Below are 19,027 nucleotides of genomic sequence, written 5' to 3' on the forward strand. Positions count from 1 at the left end.
CAATACATTGATATACTGTACATTAAGACACTGATTACTGCTGCATCCTTGCATTAGTCATTGAAAAGCTTATAAATTAAAAGTGAGGCAAGGGCTTCTTGATGTAAAAATATGATTTATTTGCATTCACAACAAACCTTAATGGAGATGAGTGGTGAAGGCTTTGTGGAAAAGTAGTCCTTGATTAACCGCTCAGTCCCAATGAGTGGCAGTGCATCAGGAAAGTGTTGTCCAAAGAAGTGTAGCAGTTCTTTGGTTGTGTCAAGTGCTTCAAATTGTTCGAAGGACATGAAGAGAGTTACAGTCCATGAGCAGTCCTGGTTGGGCAGGGCAATCATCATAAAGGAACCTCGGGGCCAAACATGCAGGTACTGTTCAGCCATTGCAAACTGTGGACATTTGACAGCATAACTGAGAAACAAAATATTTTATTTACCAAAATATATAAGCTGTGGGTGAGCTAATTACTTTGTTTGTGCAATTGTTTGTAGTGAATAACGTACTATCATTCCATTTATATTAGATTTCAAGATATTAAAGTGATCTTGTAAATAACAGGTTTTTACATTCACTGCACTGTATATCAGTGTTGGCTGAGTGTAGAATAACTAATTACGGACATCAGTTTCACATATGATGCAGTACTTGTTATCCAATTAGCAAATCATTTTAATATAAATCCATAACAATGATGAAAATTCCTGGGTGGAAATGTAAAATAAAAGGAAAGACAACCACTCATATACAGGGTGTTACAAAAAGGTACGGCCAAACTTTCAGGAAACATTCCTCACACACAAATAAAGAAAAGATGTTATGTGGACATGTGTCCGGAAATGCTTAATTTTCATGTTAGAGCTCATTTTAGTTCCGTCCACCTACACTCAATGGAGCACGTTATCGTGATTTCATACGGGATACTATACCTATGCTGCTAGAACATGTGCCTTTACAAGTACAACACAACATCTGGTTCATGCACGATGGAGCTCCTGCACATTTCAGTCGAAGTGTTCGTACGCTTCTCAACAACAGATTCCGTGACTGATGGATTGGTAGAGGTGGACCAATTCCATGGCCTCCACGCTCTCCTAACCTCAACCCTCTTGACTTTCATTTATGGGGGCATTTGAAAGCTCTTGTCTACGCAACCCCGGTACCAAATGTAGAGACTCTTCGTGCTTGTATTGTGGACGGCTGTGATACAGTACGCGATTCTCCAGGGCTGCATCAGCGCATCAGGGATTCCATGCGACGGAGGGTGGATGCATGTATCCTCGCTAACTGAGGACATTTTGAACATTTCCTGTAACAAAGTGTTTGAAGTCACACTGGTACATTCTGTTGCTGAGTGTTTCCATTCCATGATTAATGTGATTTGAAGAGAAGTAATAAAATGAGCTCTAACATGGAAAGTAAGCGTTTCCGGACACATGTCCACATAACTCTTTGTGTGTGAGGAATGTTTCCTGAAAGTTTGGCCATACCTTTTTGTAACACCCTGTATAACTAACTGATGTGTGGTGTATAGAAATATGCAACAGAAAAAAGTATTTACACTAGCTTTCAAGCTCTCGTTCCGTCTGGTGGAAGTACATGTATTTACTCACACAACCACACAGTTATCCAGATGCACACACCCATGGCCATGGCAAGATTAATTGTTAATTATTGATAGTAGTAGTCTGGGCAGATGGAGGTGGGGAAGGGGTAGGGAAGGATGCATAAGACGCGGAGGAAGTAATGGGTTAGTGCAAGACAGGGCAGTCAACAAATGACTCAGCAGCTGTACAACAAGACGAAAGGAGTTTAAACTGTGGAGTGAGGGAGAAGGTGAAAAAGGGAGGGGAGGAAAGGAGAGAAAGATGGAGATGAGGAAGGACACAGAGATAGAAGAGAGAAAGGAGAGAGGATGGGGAGGGGGAAGGGAATGAGAGGGAGAGAAGGAGAGGGGGGGAAGAGAGAGAGAGAGAGAGAGAGAGAGAGAGAGAGAGAGCGAGAGAGAGAGAGAGAGAGAATCCCCACATGTCAGGGGAGGAAGAGTGGCGAGGAAAAGGCAGTATATGATCTGGATGGGGAAGGAGTGGTGTAGGAAGAAGAGAGAAGGGAAAAGGCAAGGAAAAGCATTAGGAAACAGGTCAGTAGAGATTTAGGCCAGAGGGGCATGAGTGCAGGATATGGTGGAGAGGCAATTTCCACTTGCATAGTTCAGAGAAATTAGTGATGGAAGGAAGTATCCAAACAACTTGCATTGTGGAAGTAACTGTTGAAGTCATTTGCATTATGGTGCACAACACATTTGGCAACTGGATGGTCAAATTTGTGATCTGCCACAGTCTGGTGGTAGCCATTCACATGAATAGAAATTTAGTTACTTGTAATGCCCACAAAGAATGCCAAACAATAATTGCAGTATTTGTGATATATGACATGGCTGATTTCACACGTCCATCTTTTTATTGGATAGGAAATGCCAGTGATTGGATTGTGGTAGGAGATGGTGATGATGATGATGATGATGATGTTTGGTTTGTGGGGCGCTCAACTGCGTGGTGATCAGCGCCCGTACAATCTCCCAACCTTTGCTCAGTCCAATTTTGCCACTTTCCTGGATGATGATGAAATGATGAGGACAACACAAACACCCAGTCATCTCGAGGCAGGTGAAAATCCCTGACCCCGCCGGGAATCGAACCCGGGACCCCGTGCTCGGGAAGCGAGAACGCTACTGCGAGACCATGAGCGGCGGACAGGAGATGGTGAGTGAAAGTATAGGACAAGTCTTGCATCCAGGTCAACCGTAAGGGGATGAACCATAGATTACAGGATTGAGAGCAGGATTGGAATAGGCATGATAAGGATATTCTGTAGGTTGAATGGGCAGCCTAACATAACTTTGGGTAATGTGGGTAGAATATCCTCCCCCTCAGGGCATGACAAGATATAGTCAAAGCCCTGGTGAAGGATGTAGTTGAGCTTTTCAAGGCCATGGTGATACTGGATAAGCAGAGTAGTGCTGGTCAGTGGCTGGTTAACAGGTTAACTGATGTCAGAGGAGCAGATAGCATGGGAGATATGTTTGTGGATGCACTGGATAGGATACTGTATGTCAATAAATGCTCCTGATTTCTACTCCAGGTAATACATTGACAGGTGATGAGGCTGTAAGGAAGAGACTTTTTGACATGGAATGTTGACAGCTGTGGGGATACTTATGGTTGTTGGTGCACTTGATAAAAAAAGATTTGTTTATGGGGCTATCTGAGAGGAGGAGATCAAATGTCTATGAAGGTGACTGTGTTGAGTTGAGACAGATCAGGTGAAGAAGTTTCGTGAGTAGGTGCTGAAGTTATAGAGGAAAGAGTAAAGGTTGTTCCTGCCATGAGTCCAGATCATGAAAATGTCATGAATGAATCTGAACCGGACAAGGGGTTTTAGGTGCTGACTGAATAGGAAGGATTCCTCCAGATGGCCTATAAATAAGTTGGCATAGGATGGTTCAGTGTGAGTACCCATGGCAATAAAATGGATTCATTTACAGATTTGGCCTTCAAAAGTAAAAGAATTGTGGGTCAGGATGTGGTTTTCTAGGAGTCTATGAAAGAGTTGTTGGGTTGGTATCTGGAGGACGTTGGGAAAGGTGTGTTTCATCACAGCAAGGCCATGGACATGAGGGACGTATAAAGACATCACATCCACAGCAATGTACTAGGAGTCTGGTGGCAATGGGACAGAAATTGTGGAAAAGTGGTGAAGGAAGTGAGCTGTTCCTTGAATGTAGGATGGAAAGTTTTGAACAGTAGTTTGAAGGTGTTGGTCAACAAAGCCAGAGGTTCATTCTATGGGAGCATTGTACCCAGCCACAATGGGATGACCAGTAGAGAGACATGGGGGTTGTGTTTGGGGAGTACACAGAAGGTAGGAGTGCAGGACGTTGCTACTGTGAGGAGAGAGAAGGATTCAGGTGTTAGGTTTCGGGGTGGACCTAAGGCCTCGAGGGGCTGTGGAGGTGCTACTGGAATCTTGGGATAGCATCATGGTTGTAAGGTTTGTGTGCAAAGTGTCAGAAAGTTGGTGGAGACCCTCAGCCACATAGTCACTATGATCCAAGACAACTGTGGGATTGATAATAAGGCTTGGATTGGTTTTCAGGTTACATAAAGCTAGCCGTTCTTTAGAAGTGATGTTGGACTCTATAGAGAGGGATTTAGGAAAGAAAGGTGAGTCCAGGTTAGCTCCTGAAAGGTTGCCAGGGGATGATTGGATGCAAGGGCAGGAGGATCATGGTTGGAGGGAAGGTTGGAACTGTTTTAAACAAAATTCTGTGTGGGGTTCCGGTTGGCTGGTGTCAGTGATATGTGTTTCCACAGTAAAGAATGAGTAACGAAAAAGAATGTCATTTACAAGTCTAGCACATCTGAACTTATGTTTAAGGCTGAAGGTGAGGCCTTTAGAAAGTGATGAGACTTTTGCAGGGGACACGTTTTGGCACAAAAGGTTGAAAAGAGTGTTACAGAGTGGGTATTCAGGAGCAGCGTGTTCATGGAGGGATGAAGTTTTTGGGAATGTGGAAAGTGGAATAAGTCAGCAAGGTTTTATTGTTAATAAAAATGCATTGCACAACTGGTTATGTATATAAAAGTGTTAGTTTTATGCTCTTACATTCCACTCAGTGACATGCCATGTTAGAGGCTAAAGGTGAGGCCCTTAGAAAGTAGTCAGACTTCTGCAGGGGCCAGAGTTTTGGGAGAAAGGTTGACAACAGTGATACAGGGTTACGGGGTGGGTGTCCAGCCAATCATTCCACACTTCAAACCCATGCATAGAATTTCTCCACCTGAGGACTACAGCAGTTTACAATGGCAATCTTGAGGTCGTTGGCATCTACAAATCATTGCTCACCAAACCATTGTTTCAAGTGCTAGGAAAGTTAATTCACAGAATATCGAATCTAATCCTTGATAAGTGCAACTGTCTGTGGACATTTGTAGTCATGGAGGTTCACTATTCTGGGCTACAGTTCCTGCACTGTTGATTTTGGATCGCATGTCCCACTTCAACGAATATTTTTCAGTACACATCAGCTGTAACTGCTGACCACTATTCCAAAAAATTAACCAAAAGAACATCCTACTTAGCCCACAAAATTGTAGGTGTCCTTTTTTGACCTGAGTAATGAATATTTTGCTTTTGGCAAAGTTGAATGTCACCACTTTATTGACCATTGTTTCGATTATGCATCGATGTAGGATATCCATGTCTTGTAAGCCACAAGAAAAAGGAAAAACGAATCATCTCCAGCTTGTTGACTGCAGTCCAAAAATGCTTGTCTACTTGACATTTTTTGGTCTTTATGTTCATCAGTAAGCTTTTCTGGAATCCCACTTTTGTGCATAATTTGCAGTATCTGAACTTTCAATGTCAATTTTGTTAAAATAGTGGTGTGACCAACATGAGAAAATTTCATCATTTGGATTTTTAGCTCCTTGTGTTTACCTTGTTTGCAGTTAAAATTGTAGGGTGTAAGGTCCACCAGTTATGCAAAACACCATTTTTTCCAAGTTCCCAAACATGTTTCAGCACCACTGGGCCATCATCAGTGGGTTTCCATTTTATTTAATCTGTGATGTGCAACATTTTTACTAAATGATTACAAACTTATGAGGATATTTAGTTCAAACAATAATTTATTTCTTTTTGTTAATACCTTTACACAAAATTTCTCTTTGACATTGTTTGTTTGCAGGTGACAAGCTACCTGTAATAAATAATACACAAGTGGTCCTGAAAAATCATACACACAAAGTATAAAGGTATTTAGAAAAAAGCAATAAGAATCATAACATCAAGCAGGAAACTGGACCTATGCAAACTCATCTTCACACATCTAGGAGTGATGACACTTTCCTATCTCATGTAGGGCAAAGAAAGTTATGGAACATTTACCAACAGGAATGACATCCAAAATTATAACATGTGCAGTAAGGAAGACAATGATATCCCAAGCTGTCCACTCTCTATGACAAGGGACAGTTTTCCAACAGCAGCAATTAAAATGTTCAACCATCTAAATACTAAAATGCAGCCCATGAAGTTGGTGAAATTTCGGGGAAAGATCTCACAAAACCTATGCCAAAAACCACTGTACAGTTTAAATGAATCCTTTGACAGTGAAACAGCAAATAGGACTTCCTAAACAATGCACTGCCATATGAAATGAAGTGAACATGTACTTGTTAAAAATTTCTTAATCTCTATGTCATTAAGTGTTATGCTGTACTTATGTAAATTTGTTCTGTATTATTATACATGATTATGCTAATTGGGTTTTGTATTACAATGCTGTATAATCGTAACATTGTAACACTGACGCAATTTGTCCAGTCTTGACTGGTGAATGACATAGCTATGGTAATTAGTGGCAATAATAAATGGCAAGGTAGAAGCAATCCCAGGCTGAGACAATGTAAATCATCCATGAAAGATGTGGTTTCCAAAACACTACTACTGATAAAATAGCATTACATGATTGGTTGTGGCTGTCCTGGCAAGCAGCCGTATCATGTGACTGCTAGATCTATACACCATTTGAATAAGTAATAGAGTAATCCTCAGGAAGACGCGATGTGTTTTTTGCGAAACATAAGAGAGATGAGGGTCTCTACGGAGGTACAAAGACAATCATTTATTTTACTCAATCAGTGCATGAGAGAGAAATGGAAGGAAAACGGATCAATATTGCAATGACGTACCCACGGCCATGCGTTGCACAGTGGCTTGCTGTGTATTTGTTTGGATGTAGATGTAGGCTACACTGCATAACAGTTAAAGGGTCACTTTTTCGAAACCCCTTAACTGTCTCCCATTGTAACGCAGAAGTTTGACATTTCGCTCCTATGTGCCTAAAACCTGTAGTGATGCAAAACCAGGGCGCCCTGCAACGTCATCCTTGGACTTGGCGACCCTTCAAACATCAGCGCGACACAAGCAAAAAAGTCTACAGCTCAGAAGTTCATGTGAGGTTTAAGGTGTGATAATGATGCGACATTGACACCAAATTTCATAACAACTTTGCCCAACGCCACCATGAATGTATCACACTTTCTCTTATCCTCATTTAACACCCTTTCTTGACATCTTTGCGATGGTGATTGCAATTGCAAAGCCCAGTGTTGTAATCATGCGGTTTTCTTACGGTTAGCCATAGGAAAACCGCTCAGAGAGCTTCGGCTCAGAGTCAACACAAAAGGGTCTCCAAGGGTGGCATAAAGGGCGTCAATGAAACTACCCCTTCCGACAGAGGCTTTCATTTGCACACATTTCACGCTCTAAAACCAAGTTCACAGTGCCATCAGCAACAGGAGAATTTTGGCAACCCTTGACACTGTTGACAGCTCTTGGAAGATTCAGCCCTTCTCTTTTCAGTCCTCCTGTTCCATGCCCTCCTCTGGCGTGATCATGAGTTGCGCTGCGACATTGACAGGTGTGAGAATGAAACAATGAAACAGCAAAGGCCCCCTCAAAGGTCCCTCATTTAGTTACCATAGTTAGTTACATGTTTCAAAAATTATTTGAACAGTTCTTTTATCAAAATGAAAAGGAACGAGACAGTTTGTTGGATATATATACATGTTTAGTGTCAACATTAACGAACGCATTATTTTTAGTGCTAGTCATACAACTACCGTACACTTAAAAACTAGTTCTTTTTTGCAGGTTATCAGTAATAAATAGAAATTAGTCCATCGAATAGAAAGAGTGGTCCAGGAGAAATTATCATAGGTTAGATTTAAAACCTGCTTTGTTGCCTATCAGACATTTTATGTTAATGGGTAAAATATATAAAAAAATTGTTGCTACGTATTGAACTCCTGCTACTGATAGCCTTAATAATGCTAGTAATGGTTACTTTTTCCTCTAGTGTAGTAGTTGTGGACATCGCTACTCTTCTCTGAATGTGATGGATAATTTGTGACGAATGTACGTCATTGTGACAGTGCACTTAAAATGCCTAACTTTATACGAAAAAATGCAATTCATGCTGGGCTGAATCTAACCAATACCCTACCAAAATGCTTCACAGCCCTTTCTACTAACAAATTAAAAGACTAGCTGAAAAGAATTATAATTGCAAACCCTTTGTACCCCCTAGATGAGTACTTTAACTTCATGGAAAGTGCTTTGTAAGTGTGTCAGTCTCATAGTGTTCAGTAACTCACAACAGATCTAATGTTGATAACAAAAATGTTTGTAACACTGTTATTTGTATGTTACCAAATGTATAATTCATCAAAATGTACAATTTATTAATACAAACAAATTTTATAAACTGGCGTGTTCAGAAGAAAATCTGTATGATGTCCAGAAATTGTATTATTCCTAAGGATTGTATTTGATAGTTCGATGTTGAATAAATATTATTAACTTCTTGAAGAGGTAAGGGGAGACTGGGGCACGTTGACGAATATGGAAAGATGACTAATCACATAGTTCGTGTTTATTCTGCTAGGTAGCACCACATTATGAATATTGCTAGCTTCTCACATCGATACACTGAAATCTGTAACAATTGAGCCGCTCCCGCAGGGTGCGATTTGTGCTTTTACCAGTGGGGGGGGGATTTCTTAGGGGGTTAGTAGAATTATATATGTTACAAGCTTGGACCGTGGCGTTACGCATGGTTAAACAGCTATTTATAAATAGATGGTAATGCCGAAACTCACTATTGACGCGTATGCACTATCAGAAAAGCCATCCCTTGTTATATCTTTAAAAGTACATTATAGGTAAACCTTATTTTCAAAATCATCTACATACAGGTACAGTTATACGAGGGGAATTCAAAAAGTAGAGGCACATTTGTGAAAAGTTGTACCTATTCTGATGATAGAAAACTGAAACGTATTAATAGTAAGACTTATTAAAAACTTTCAGTGTTCGGTTCCACAAATTTAAATTATATGTAAAGTTTTACTCCAGTGCGTGGGAAATAAACATCCCAGGTTGGGAAGCATAAACTAAAACCAGAGGAGGGGATGGTTTGATGCAGAGGGGGGGGGAAATCCCCCCCCCCATCCCCCCCTGCAAATCGCACACTGCGCTCCCGCCAATTCAGTATGCGTTATGTGCTTGTTTTCTACATCAGCTGAGTACATTAGATTTCCACCATAAGCTCTTGTGGTCTAACGGGTGTGATATTTGGTTATTCTTTGCTGTGAATTACTATCTCAGACAGTATGTGTTTCACAGTCACTATTTATTCGTATCCTAGTCTTGTTAATTCTACATCAGATTCAACGACTTTGAAAATAGATAATTGGGGGCCTCATGAGGGGGGCAAATTGACATCTTGACCCACTTGTTTTCTACTGTTATCATTTGATTATTATATGCGCTTCTGATTTGTGATTTTATGAGTTTTATAGGCCACAAACTGTTTCTAAGGGGTCTTGACAAAAGAAAATTTTATAGCTCTGACTTCTGTGAAATTTTATTAATTTATGGCACATGACTTTTCAGATATGTTGAGGAATTATTTATAACGTCTACTATAGTAGAATGGGATAAAAATAAGGTGGTTGCTCTATTACAGACGTTAAAGAGGAAATAATTAATTGCTCAGTTGCAGCAAATGCTTATGGTATTCACGAAGCAACAGATTGTACCTGTTTGAAGAAAAATGATGAAACAAGAATTGTATGTGCTTACATATTTGCGTGCTTGTGGTGTGTGTGTGTGTGTGTGTGTGTGTGTGTGTGTGTGTGTGTGTGTGTGTCTATAGCCCAAATGATACATAAATTTTAAATTAGAACAAAGAGATGCCTATTCATGGTCGAAAATTCCCTGAAGTATTCAACACAACGCAACTAGATAGTTTGAAGATCTGTTTAACAGCCACTGACAATGTTTTTTTGCTATGATGAAGCATCAGTGCAGAAGACTTGTGTTTGAATACGCGAACAATGTGAGATACCTCTACCATCATTCAGTACCAAGGAATCTAAATACAGTATCTGTAATAAAATGGCTATGCTGTCTGAAGGTTCGAGCCCATGATGTCAGCTCACCCGCTGAGCAGCATGTTGGGAGAGGATTGGTTGTCAAATTTTATGAAACTAGAGGCAAGATGAATCGCCAGATAAATTTGTTTCAACAAGAAAAGTGTGGACAATTTTTTCTTAATTTTAAAAGAAATGCGGGAAAAGTATAAATGTCCTGCATCTATCATTTACAATGCAGATGAATCTGGATTGTCCACTGTGTGTAATAAGCTACCAAACGTCGTTTCACCCACAGGAACTGAGGGAGTTGCTAGAATCATATGAGCAGAGAGAGAACAACGTTACTGTATTTCATCGCATTAAAGCAACAGGATACTACCTCATCTCTTTCTCGTTTTCACATGGAATCAGATGCTACCTGAACTTGTTGAAAAAGAACCACCAGGAACCCTTGGACATTGCAGTGATAATGAGTGGAGCAATGGAACAACATTTTTTTTGAAGCATTTGAATCTTTATGTTAGACCTACCAGTGACTCCCCTTTCCTGCTGCTTGTAAGAACTGGATGGTCAGAAATTAAAGATAACCCATTCCATTACTGACAAAAATCTTGGTGAGCTACTGAGCACTGCTTATTTCGAAGCAGCTACAGGGTTAACTTTGTTAATGGATTCAAAACATGTGGGATCAAACCCTATGATCCTCTTGTGTTCAAAGAAGGCGATTTTGCTGCCGCGGAAACCATGAATGCTGTTCTTGTTACAGATAATGCCGGAATTGGAAGTGGTCCTGCTCAAATTGCAGCATTTAGCAGGTGTAGAATTAAGAAACCGGAATTTCCCTATAGATGGCAGTAGCCGTCAGTGTAGGGCCCGTGAGACCATGTCTGCAGCGCCATCTGCTTCCCGCAACGGTTGATGACTAATGTCAACACGCAGTAAAGCAAGTCCCATACATCGGTATCTACACTCCTGGAAATTGAAATAAGAACACCGTGAATTCATTGTCCCAGGAAGGGGAAACTTTATTGACACATTCCTGGGGTCAGGTACATCACATGATCACACTGACAGAACCACAGGCACATAGAGACAGGCAACAGAGAATGCACAATGTCGGCACTAGTACAGTGTATATCCACCTTTCGCAGCAATGCAGGCTGCTATTCTCCCATGGAGACGATCGTAGAGATGCTGGATGTAGTCCTGTGGAACGGCTTGCCATGCCATTTCCACCTGGCGCCTCAGTTGGACCAGCGTTCGTGCTGGACGTGCAGACCGCGTGAGACGACGCTTCCTCCAGTCCCAAACATGCTCAATGGGGGACAGATCCGGAGATCTTGCTGGCCAGGGTAGTTGACTTACACCTTCTAGAGCATGTTGGGTGGCACGGGATACATGCGGACGTGCATTGTCCTGTTGGAACAGCAAGTTCCCTTGCCGGTCTAGGAATGGTAGAACGATGGGTTCGATGACGGTTTGGATGTACCGTGCACTATTCAGTGTCCCCTTGACGATCACCAGTGGTGTACGGCCAGTGTAGGAGATCGCTCCCCACACCATGATGCCGGGTGTTGGCCCTGTGTGCCTCGGTCGTATGCAGTCCTGATTGTGGCGCTCACCTGCACGGCGCCAAACACGCATACGACCATCATTGGCACCAAGGCAGAAGCGACTCTCATCGCTGAAGACGACACGTCTCCATTCGTCCCTCCATTCACGCCTGTCGCGACACCACTGGAGGCGGGCTGCACGATGTTGGGGCGTGAGCGGAAGACGGCCTAACGGTGTGTGGGACCGTAGCCCAGCTTCATGGAGACGGTTGCGAATGGTCCTCGCCGATACCCCAGGAGCAACAGTGTCCCTAATTTGCTGGGAAGTGGCGGTGCGGTCCCCTACGGCACTGCGTAGGATCCTACGGTCTTGGCGTGCATCCGTGCGTCGCTGCGGTCCGGTACCAGGTCGACGGGCACGTCCACCTTCCGCCGACCACTGGCGACAACATCGATGTACTGTGGAGACCTCACGCCCCACGTGTTGAGCAATTCGGCGGTACGTCCACCCGGCCTCCCGCATGCCCACTATACGCCCTCGCTCAAAGTCCGTCAACTGCACATACGGTTCACGTCCACGCTGTCGCGGCATGCTACCAGTGTTAAAGACTGCGATGGAGCTCCGTATGCCACGGCAAACTGGCTGACACTGACGGCGGCGGTGCACAAATGCTGCGCAGCTAGCGCCATTCGACGGCCAACACCGCGGTTCCTGCTGTGTCCGCTGTGCCGTGCGTGTGATCATTGCTTGTACAGCCCTCTCGCAGTGTCCGGAGCAAGTATGGTGGGTCTGACACACCGGTGTCAATGTGTTCTTTTTTCCATTTCCAGGAGTGTATTTCAAACTCGTGAACATGTCGAGTTTTGTGCCTCTGAACTACAATTTGTAGACAGCATTGGTTCTCTGTTATCATTTGAAGAAAGCTGTTGCAGAATCGCATCGAATGCTAGTCAAAGCTTTTGGCGAACATGCTCTTGGGAAAACACAGACTTTCGAGTTGTTCAATATATTCAAAAATGATGATTCTTACTTGAGAAATGACGAGCGCGAGAAACTACCTAATAAGTTCGAAGACATCGAATTGTACGCATTATTGGATGAAGATGATACCCAAACTCAACGGGAACTCGCGGAACAATTGAATGTGACGCAGAAAGCCTTTTCTCTTCGGTTGAAAGCTATGGAAAAGGCGCAGAAAGTGAGAAAATGGGTAGCGCATGAACTGAATGAAAGACACCAGGCAAATTGAAAGACCACTTGTGAAATGCTGTTCACCAGATACAAAAGAAAGTCGTTTCTCCATCGAATAGTGACAGGTGATGAAAAATTGATATATTTTGAGAATCCTAAGCGTCATAAACCGTGGGTGAATCCAGGCAAACCATCGTCATCCATTGCAAGACCAAATCGCTTTGGAAAGAAGACAATGCACTGTGTTTGCTGGGATCAGAGGGGTGTCATCTATTATGAGCTGCTAAAACCTGATAAAACCGTTAACACTGATCGCTACCAAGAGAAAATGATCGATTTAAATCGAGCATTACTTGAAAAGCGACCAGAATGTGGAAAACGTCAACACAAAGTGATATTGCTCCGTGAAAACGCCTCATCACACACAGCAAGATGGGTCAGGGAAACTATCGAGGTGTTCATTTGAGAAATACTAGTAGGGCATGCGGCTTATTATCCAGACTTGGCTCTGTCCGTTTATCATCTGTTTCCATTACTGTCTCATTGGCTGGTTCGATTCACAAGAAGCAACAAGAACTTTTTTTTTTTTTTTTTTTTTTTTTTTTTTTTTTTTTTTTTTTTTTTTTTGGGCATTCATAGCCTGCCGGAGAGGTGGAAGAAATGTATAAATAGCAATGGAGAGTATTTTGAATAAAACATTGTCTATCAGTTTCAAACAAAAGACGTGTAATTATTGCAACCAAACTCTAGTTTCATGCTTCTACACCTGGTAAAGGTCATCTCACAGAAATTGCTAATGAACTTCCTGATGAACATCAGGCAGAACAAAATGAAAAACCAGGACGTTCAACGAGCGGTGCTTCCATTAAGCCGGTGCCGAAGTGTTTTTGATTTTAAACCATTGCGTACAGAAAGATCATGTATGACAAAACAGAAATATTACTGTACGGAAAATGCAAGTGTTGAAAAGCGTCAAAGCTTCTCGTGTTTATAATTAAAGGAGATAATTGCTTTTAAAATCAGTCATTAGGTTATTGCAATATATGAAGTGTGATGGAGGTGAATTATTGTGCCATTAAGCATCGATAAAGGGCTATGGTTCTTCTCTATGCAACCTTGGTACACTTTGTGCATGAAAGGAATTCTTCTGATGCGTTCCTAGCTGGGAAGCCCGGCGACCAGGTGGACACAGGTAGTGCGCTCACGGGCGAGCGGCGGTCGCGCGCCCATGTCGGCACGCTTCACAGGCGATGACGCTGCATACATCAACACGCTGCCAAGGGAAGTCGTGGACATTCGCACGTGTGCCCGAGGCAGTGGAAACTACAAACTTAGAGCGAAAAACAGTTTTGTCACGATTCTAGGTAACGTGGACAGAGCGACGAGTTGAATAGCAACAGCACGACTTTGGTGTCCAAGAATCTCAAGTGGCCCAGGGAATTTTGGCCGTTTCCCGCGAGCAGAGCACCTGGGAACATAGCGGCAATACTCAAAGGGAGAATTCTTGGTTTATTTGTATACTCTGTTTCACACAGAGAATCGCTCTCTTTTCCTCGCGGAATGCGACGGCAAGGAGGGAGGAAATTTTGAAAAGGACCTTTTCATTGGCAAGAATCTAGTGTTTGCTTTGAAAAATAGTACGAGCTACGTAATTTGCGGAAGGGTAGAGACAAGACGCTGGAGGGGAGCTGCTCTCTCTCTCTCTCTCCAGGTGCGAGGAGCGCACTAGTATTTGGCATTCCGAATATTGCGTTCACTCTTGACTGCTTCCGATAAGTCGCAAGGATTCTCTTATCGCTTGTCACGAGACGATGCACTTTGCGTTCGTCGCGAACAGCGTAGAGAGCAAAGTTTGTTAGATCCTAGTAGGCGAGCTTCACTCACTGTGCGCATTATCAAGAGCTTAACTCAGGATCACATTTTGATTTACTACACGTCCGAACACAGTAGTACTGTTAGAACAGTTTTGAGCTTTGTTTAATGCAGTTTCACGTAGGTTTGCACTTGCAGATGGACGCATACCACCGTCCAGTAATGATAACTTCAGTAGCAGGTTTCTGTCACTATTTTCAGAGTAGGGCATGTCAGACGCTATCAACTACGTCGCCAGCAGAGTCTTGATGCAGCCGCACACAATCAGCCGACTCCCATGGTAATACAGAAAACGCCCGCTTTCCTAGCTGCGCATTCTTCTTTCGCTTTCTTCAATTTCTTTGCAATGTGTTAGATGCTCATAAAAACACAAGGCACAGTATTCACCGCTTGCCCGCTAAGAGAGTCATACGTTCAGTTTTTTTTTTTTTATTCCTTCCTCACTTATTACGCCAGGTCAATCCGTCTCCTGTAATTTATTTATATGTTAAATTAGAATGAAGTCATACAATGCTCATGTTAAAAGGGAAATACCAGGGCAGGCACCTTATACAATTCACTTGTTGTGAGCTCTTGGTGTCAATTCAATTCTATTTGTTGCTGTTTTTTTTTATACTTTCTACAGTATCTGGCGACCCAATTTTTTATCTTTGTTTATCATTGTTTGAATAATTTGTGGGTGAATGTTTAATGAATTTGATAAAATTTCAATAATTATTGCATATGCTGTTTAATGGAGTTTTACTGAATAAACCACTTACATGTTGAACAGCACTCCTTGCATTTCATTTATAGAATCTAAATCAAATTCACACCTCTTTCTCCCTCCCACAAGAGGGATCTTGCAGTGTCTTAAAAAGCTCACCAGTGAAACAGATGTTAGCTGATAAGGAATCACGTAAGATGGAAAAAAAGTCTAAAACAAGAACGAAAAGAGGCTCAGGATGCAAAGAAGGGTATTGGTGCCAAGGAATCTAAGTATGGTATCTGTAACAAAAAGACTGTGCTATCTGAAAGCTCGAGCCCATGAAGTCAGCTCACACATTCGAAGATAGTATAGTGTAATGTCCGCATGTGATGAGAGCTACACTGATCCTTCGTCAGCAGACTAGACAGAATGTTGAAAATGCCAGACATGGTGGCATGAATACTGTTCAAACTTTGAAGGAGGAAAATTTGTGTGTGATTTCTGTTAATAAAAATACTGATTTTGAGATATTAATTTTCAATACTATAATCATTTCATTGCATACTATTCAGTTATACATAATTAGCAATGTTTAATTAATTGATGTACTGTCTTCCGCGTTCTGAGAATAAAAATGTATTCAATTAGTATCTGAATTGTCATCTTGCCCCACTGCCAAACTCATCTTGCTTCAGTACTGGGCTAAGCTGACACTTTTCTATTACTTTTTAAAACCAGAAAAATAACTGTGATTACGATTAAATTAATAGTTAGCCGATTAGATATGATTTAAGACCGTTCTATTAATGGGTGAAAAAAATATTTCTCCAAAGATGAATTTATTACAAATGTTAACATCGTCAACTTGCTCCCTCAGTGCTACCAACACAGCTTTGTTGGGCACTTTAAAAATTCCTCTGTGCAGAGACAGGCATTCTCTGATTCCTAGGCACTGTCATGACAGGCATCCCGTTCCACGCCCCTTAGATTTCACCATTTGGCCGGCAAACACTAGTTCAGCGCTGAAACGTCACTCAGCTGAGGTGTGTCGAAATGACTGCTTGTTACACTAGCTCCTAGGAATCAGTGAATGGCTCTGTACAGGGACATTTTTAAGGTGCTCAACAAAGATGCACGGGTGGCACCAAGGGTGTTGCCAAACTGAGGGGTACCCTTTGCCATTTCGTTGACATGTGTGTCAATGTTGTACCCTTCTTCTTTCCCCCTCCCCCCCCTCTCTTTCTCCTCATGATCACGCCAGAGGAGCATGCGAAATGGAAGGGCTGAAAAAGCATGAACGCCCTTCGCTGCTTCAGATCATGTTCAAATTTCAAATATCTTCGAATCCACTTCAAAGATAGCTAGTGGTTCCCCCTGTACACCAAAGCAAAAATTACGGTCGCACTACACTCCAAAACGGTCAGATCGCGTTCAGTGCGGTTGCAACTCCAATATGTCTTCAGAAAAGAATTGAATCATGTGGAAGGTGTCAGCAGTGCCAAAGGTTGTCAGAAACATCGTCCTGTTGCTCATCACATTGCAAAATCATCTTCGACTCAGAAATGTGTGGGAATGAACGCCCCAAAGGAGGGTTGGTTTCATTGACGTCTTTTATGCCGCCCCCTGAGGTCTTTTCGTGTCGATTCTGAGCAGGAGTGTGTGTGAAATGTTTGCCTTGGCACCCCTAAGAAAACCAGGTGAATTCAACAGTGAAAGTCGCAGTTCTGACCGCCATCGTGGAGGTGTCAAAAGAAGTAGTGAAATGTGGGCAAGACGGGGTGTAATGACTTTCCCATCATGCGACACGTTCGCGGTGGTGTTGGACGGAAAACTTGTTGCCAATGTGGCATCATTAACACATCTTACACCTCACATGAACTTCTGAGCTGTAGATCTTCTTCTTTTTTTTTTTTTCATGTGTCGACACTTTGATGTTTGATGCGTCACCGAGATAGAGGGTGGTGTCGGAGGGTGTCAAGGTTGTGTACCAACACAAAGTCAAAGTAAGGTTTTAGGCACTTCTGAACCAAATTTCAAACTATAGCGTCGCAATGGAAGACTATTACGGGGTTTCGAAAAAGTGACCCTCTAATTGTGCTGCGCAGTGCTGGATGTTCGCAACAGTAGCGAATTGCAGGAAGACCTGTGGAAGATTGGCGATTGATGGTACAGGGGCTGACAGTTGATCCGAACATAAATAAATATAATTACTACTCATTAACAGGCCTAAAAATCCACTGCTGTACAGTTAAACTACCATAAAATAGCCCGGAGTAGGCATTTGGGGCGATTTAAAGTAGGATACATAAAGCATAAGCATATATTGGGCTCAGATTCATTTGCAGGGATGTTAGAGGAACGAATCCACCCACGAAAGAAGAGGTTCACGAAATACTACTATTGATAATGTCATGTTACATGTTCGCTTCTTGGCCCACCTGCAAAGCAGTTAGTGTTGGAAGCTATATAACTCTTCTGGAATCATATTACGTCAGTACACTCCTATCAGAAAAAAAGATTGTGCATTTCTAACGAAACACTACTGGGTAAATTTTTGAAACTACATTAACTAAGACTCTGCTCGGAAATTCCATACGTTGATGTTCAGCCTCTGTGTACCAGTTAATTCACATGCCACCTCTAGGATCTAAATGACAATTCGCTTCCATCTTCGAAAAGTAGTGTCTGTTTCTAAAATAACTACCACCACAGGCATGTGTATAGCTTATGCGAAAGAAGATATTGATCACCCTGCCCGAGATCTGTTATCGGCGGAACCTGACCTTGGGAGCTAACACAGAGTGTGAATGAACTTTAGTAATGTAGAGTGGGTCTTCTATGTCATGCAGAAATCATAGACAAAGCCAATTTCGTAGTTGTGGAATGAATTTACTGCTATAGGAAAAATGATAATAGATTATTACACTGCTGGATTATTATCAAATTATGATTTAGGAATTATATAAAGAGAAGTGTCGATGCATGCTACCCCAAACCTAAATGTGACAGCATATGGCGAAAAATGAACAATGCATTACATCACCACATATATTCTCGTTCTTTTCATAATACTATTAAGAAGTATAGACCTCGGAGGATGAATCCACTTTTCGTTCCATATACAGTAAATCATTGTACATGGAGGAGGGTGCTTAGTACAGATTTAAATGTCCCTTTTAATAAATATAGATTAAATGAATATCTTAGTAGACTAATTGGGAACTTGCATTTTCGAAGAGTTGTGAAGCTCTATGCTGGGGAACCTTGTCTGATGCATATTGCGTATTAGGCGTGTTGAGAAAAGATGTTTTTACGCATGGCTGTGTTCAAAGTCAGAGCATTCCTGGCTGCGAGCAGTTTGCTACTATAGTGACATTGATTCATTTACATATAATACAAGCAACATAAAAATGGCTACTGCATAGGTCTTCCTACACAAGATTGTATGTCAGGATCATGGTATGTTAATAAGATCTCACTCTTAGAAAGGAGAGCATATGTATTCGATTGTTGCTATTAGTAAGTGTTCAGGTCAATTTTAATGCCATTGATCAAAAGTATCCGGACACTTGGCGGAAAATGACTTACAAATTCGTGGCGCCCTCCATCGGTAAAGCTGAAATTCAATACGCTGTTGGCCCACCCTTAGCCTCGATGACAGCTTCCACTCTCACAGGCATACATTCGATCAGGTGCTGGAAGGTTTCTTGGGGAATGGCAG

At 42.0% G+C, this 19,027-nt stretch overlaps 1 protein-coding gene across 1 annotated transcript in view; it reads right to left on the reverse strand.

Annotated features, from left to right (window-relative positions):
• The window catches only part of LOC126187998 (kynurenine 3-monooxygenase-like), a 183,445-nt gene that overhangs the window by 44,364 nt on the left and 120,054 nt on the right, over positions 1-19,027 (reverse strand). Inside the window, exon 7 of the mRNA XM_049929407.1 lies at positions 138-389. Within this exon, the coding sequence (XP_049785364.1) occupies positions 138-389 (252 nt within the window). The remainder of the gene's footprint in view (positions 1-137; positions 390-19,027) is intronic.

Source organism: Schistocerca cancellata, chromosome 5 (genome assembly GCF_023864275.1).
Source record: "Schistocerca cancellata isolate TAMUIC-IGC-003103 chromosome 5, iqSchCanc2.1, whole genome shotgun sequence".
NCBI classification, from domain to species: Eukaryota; Metazoa; Arthropoda; class Insecta; order Orthoptera; family Acrididae; genus Schistocerca; species Schistocerca cancellata.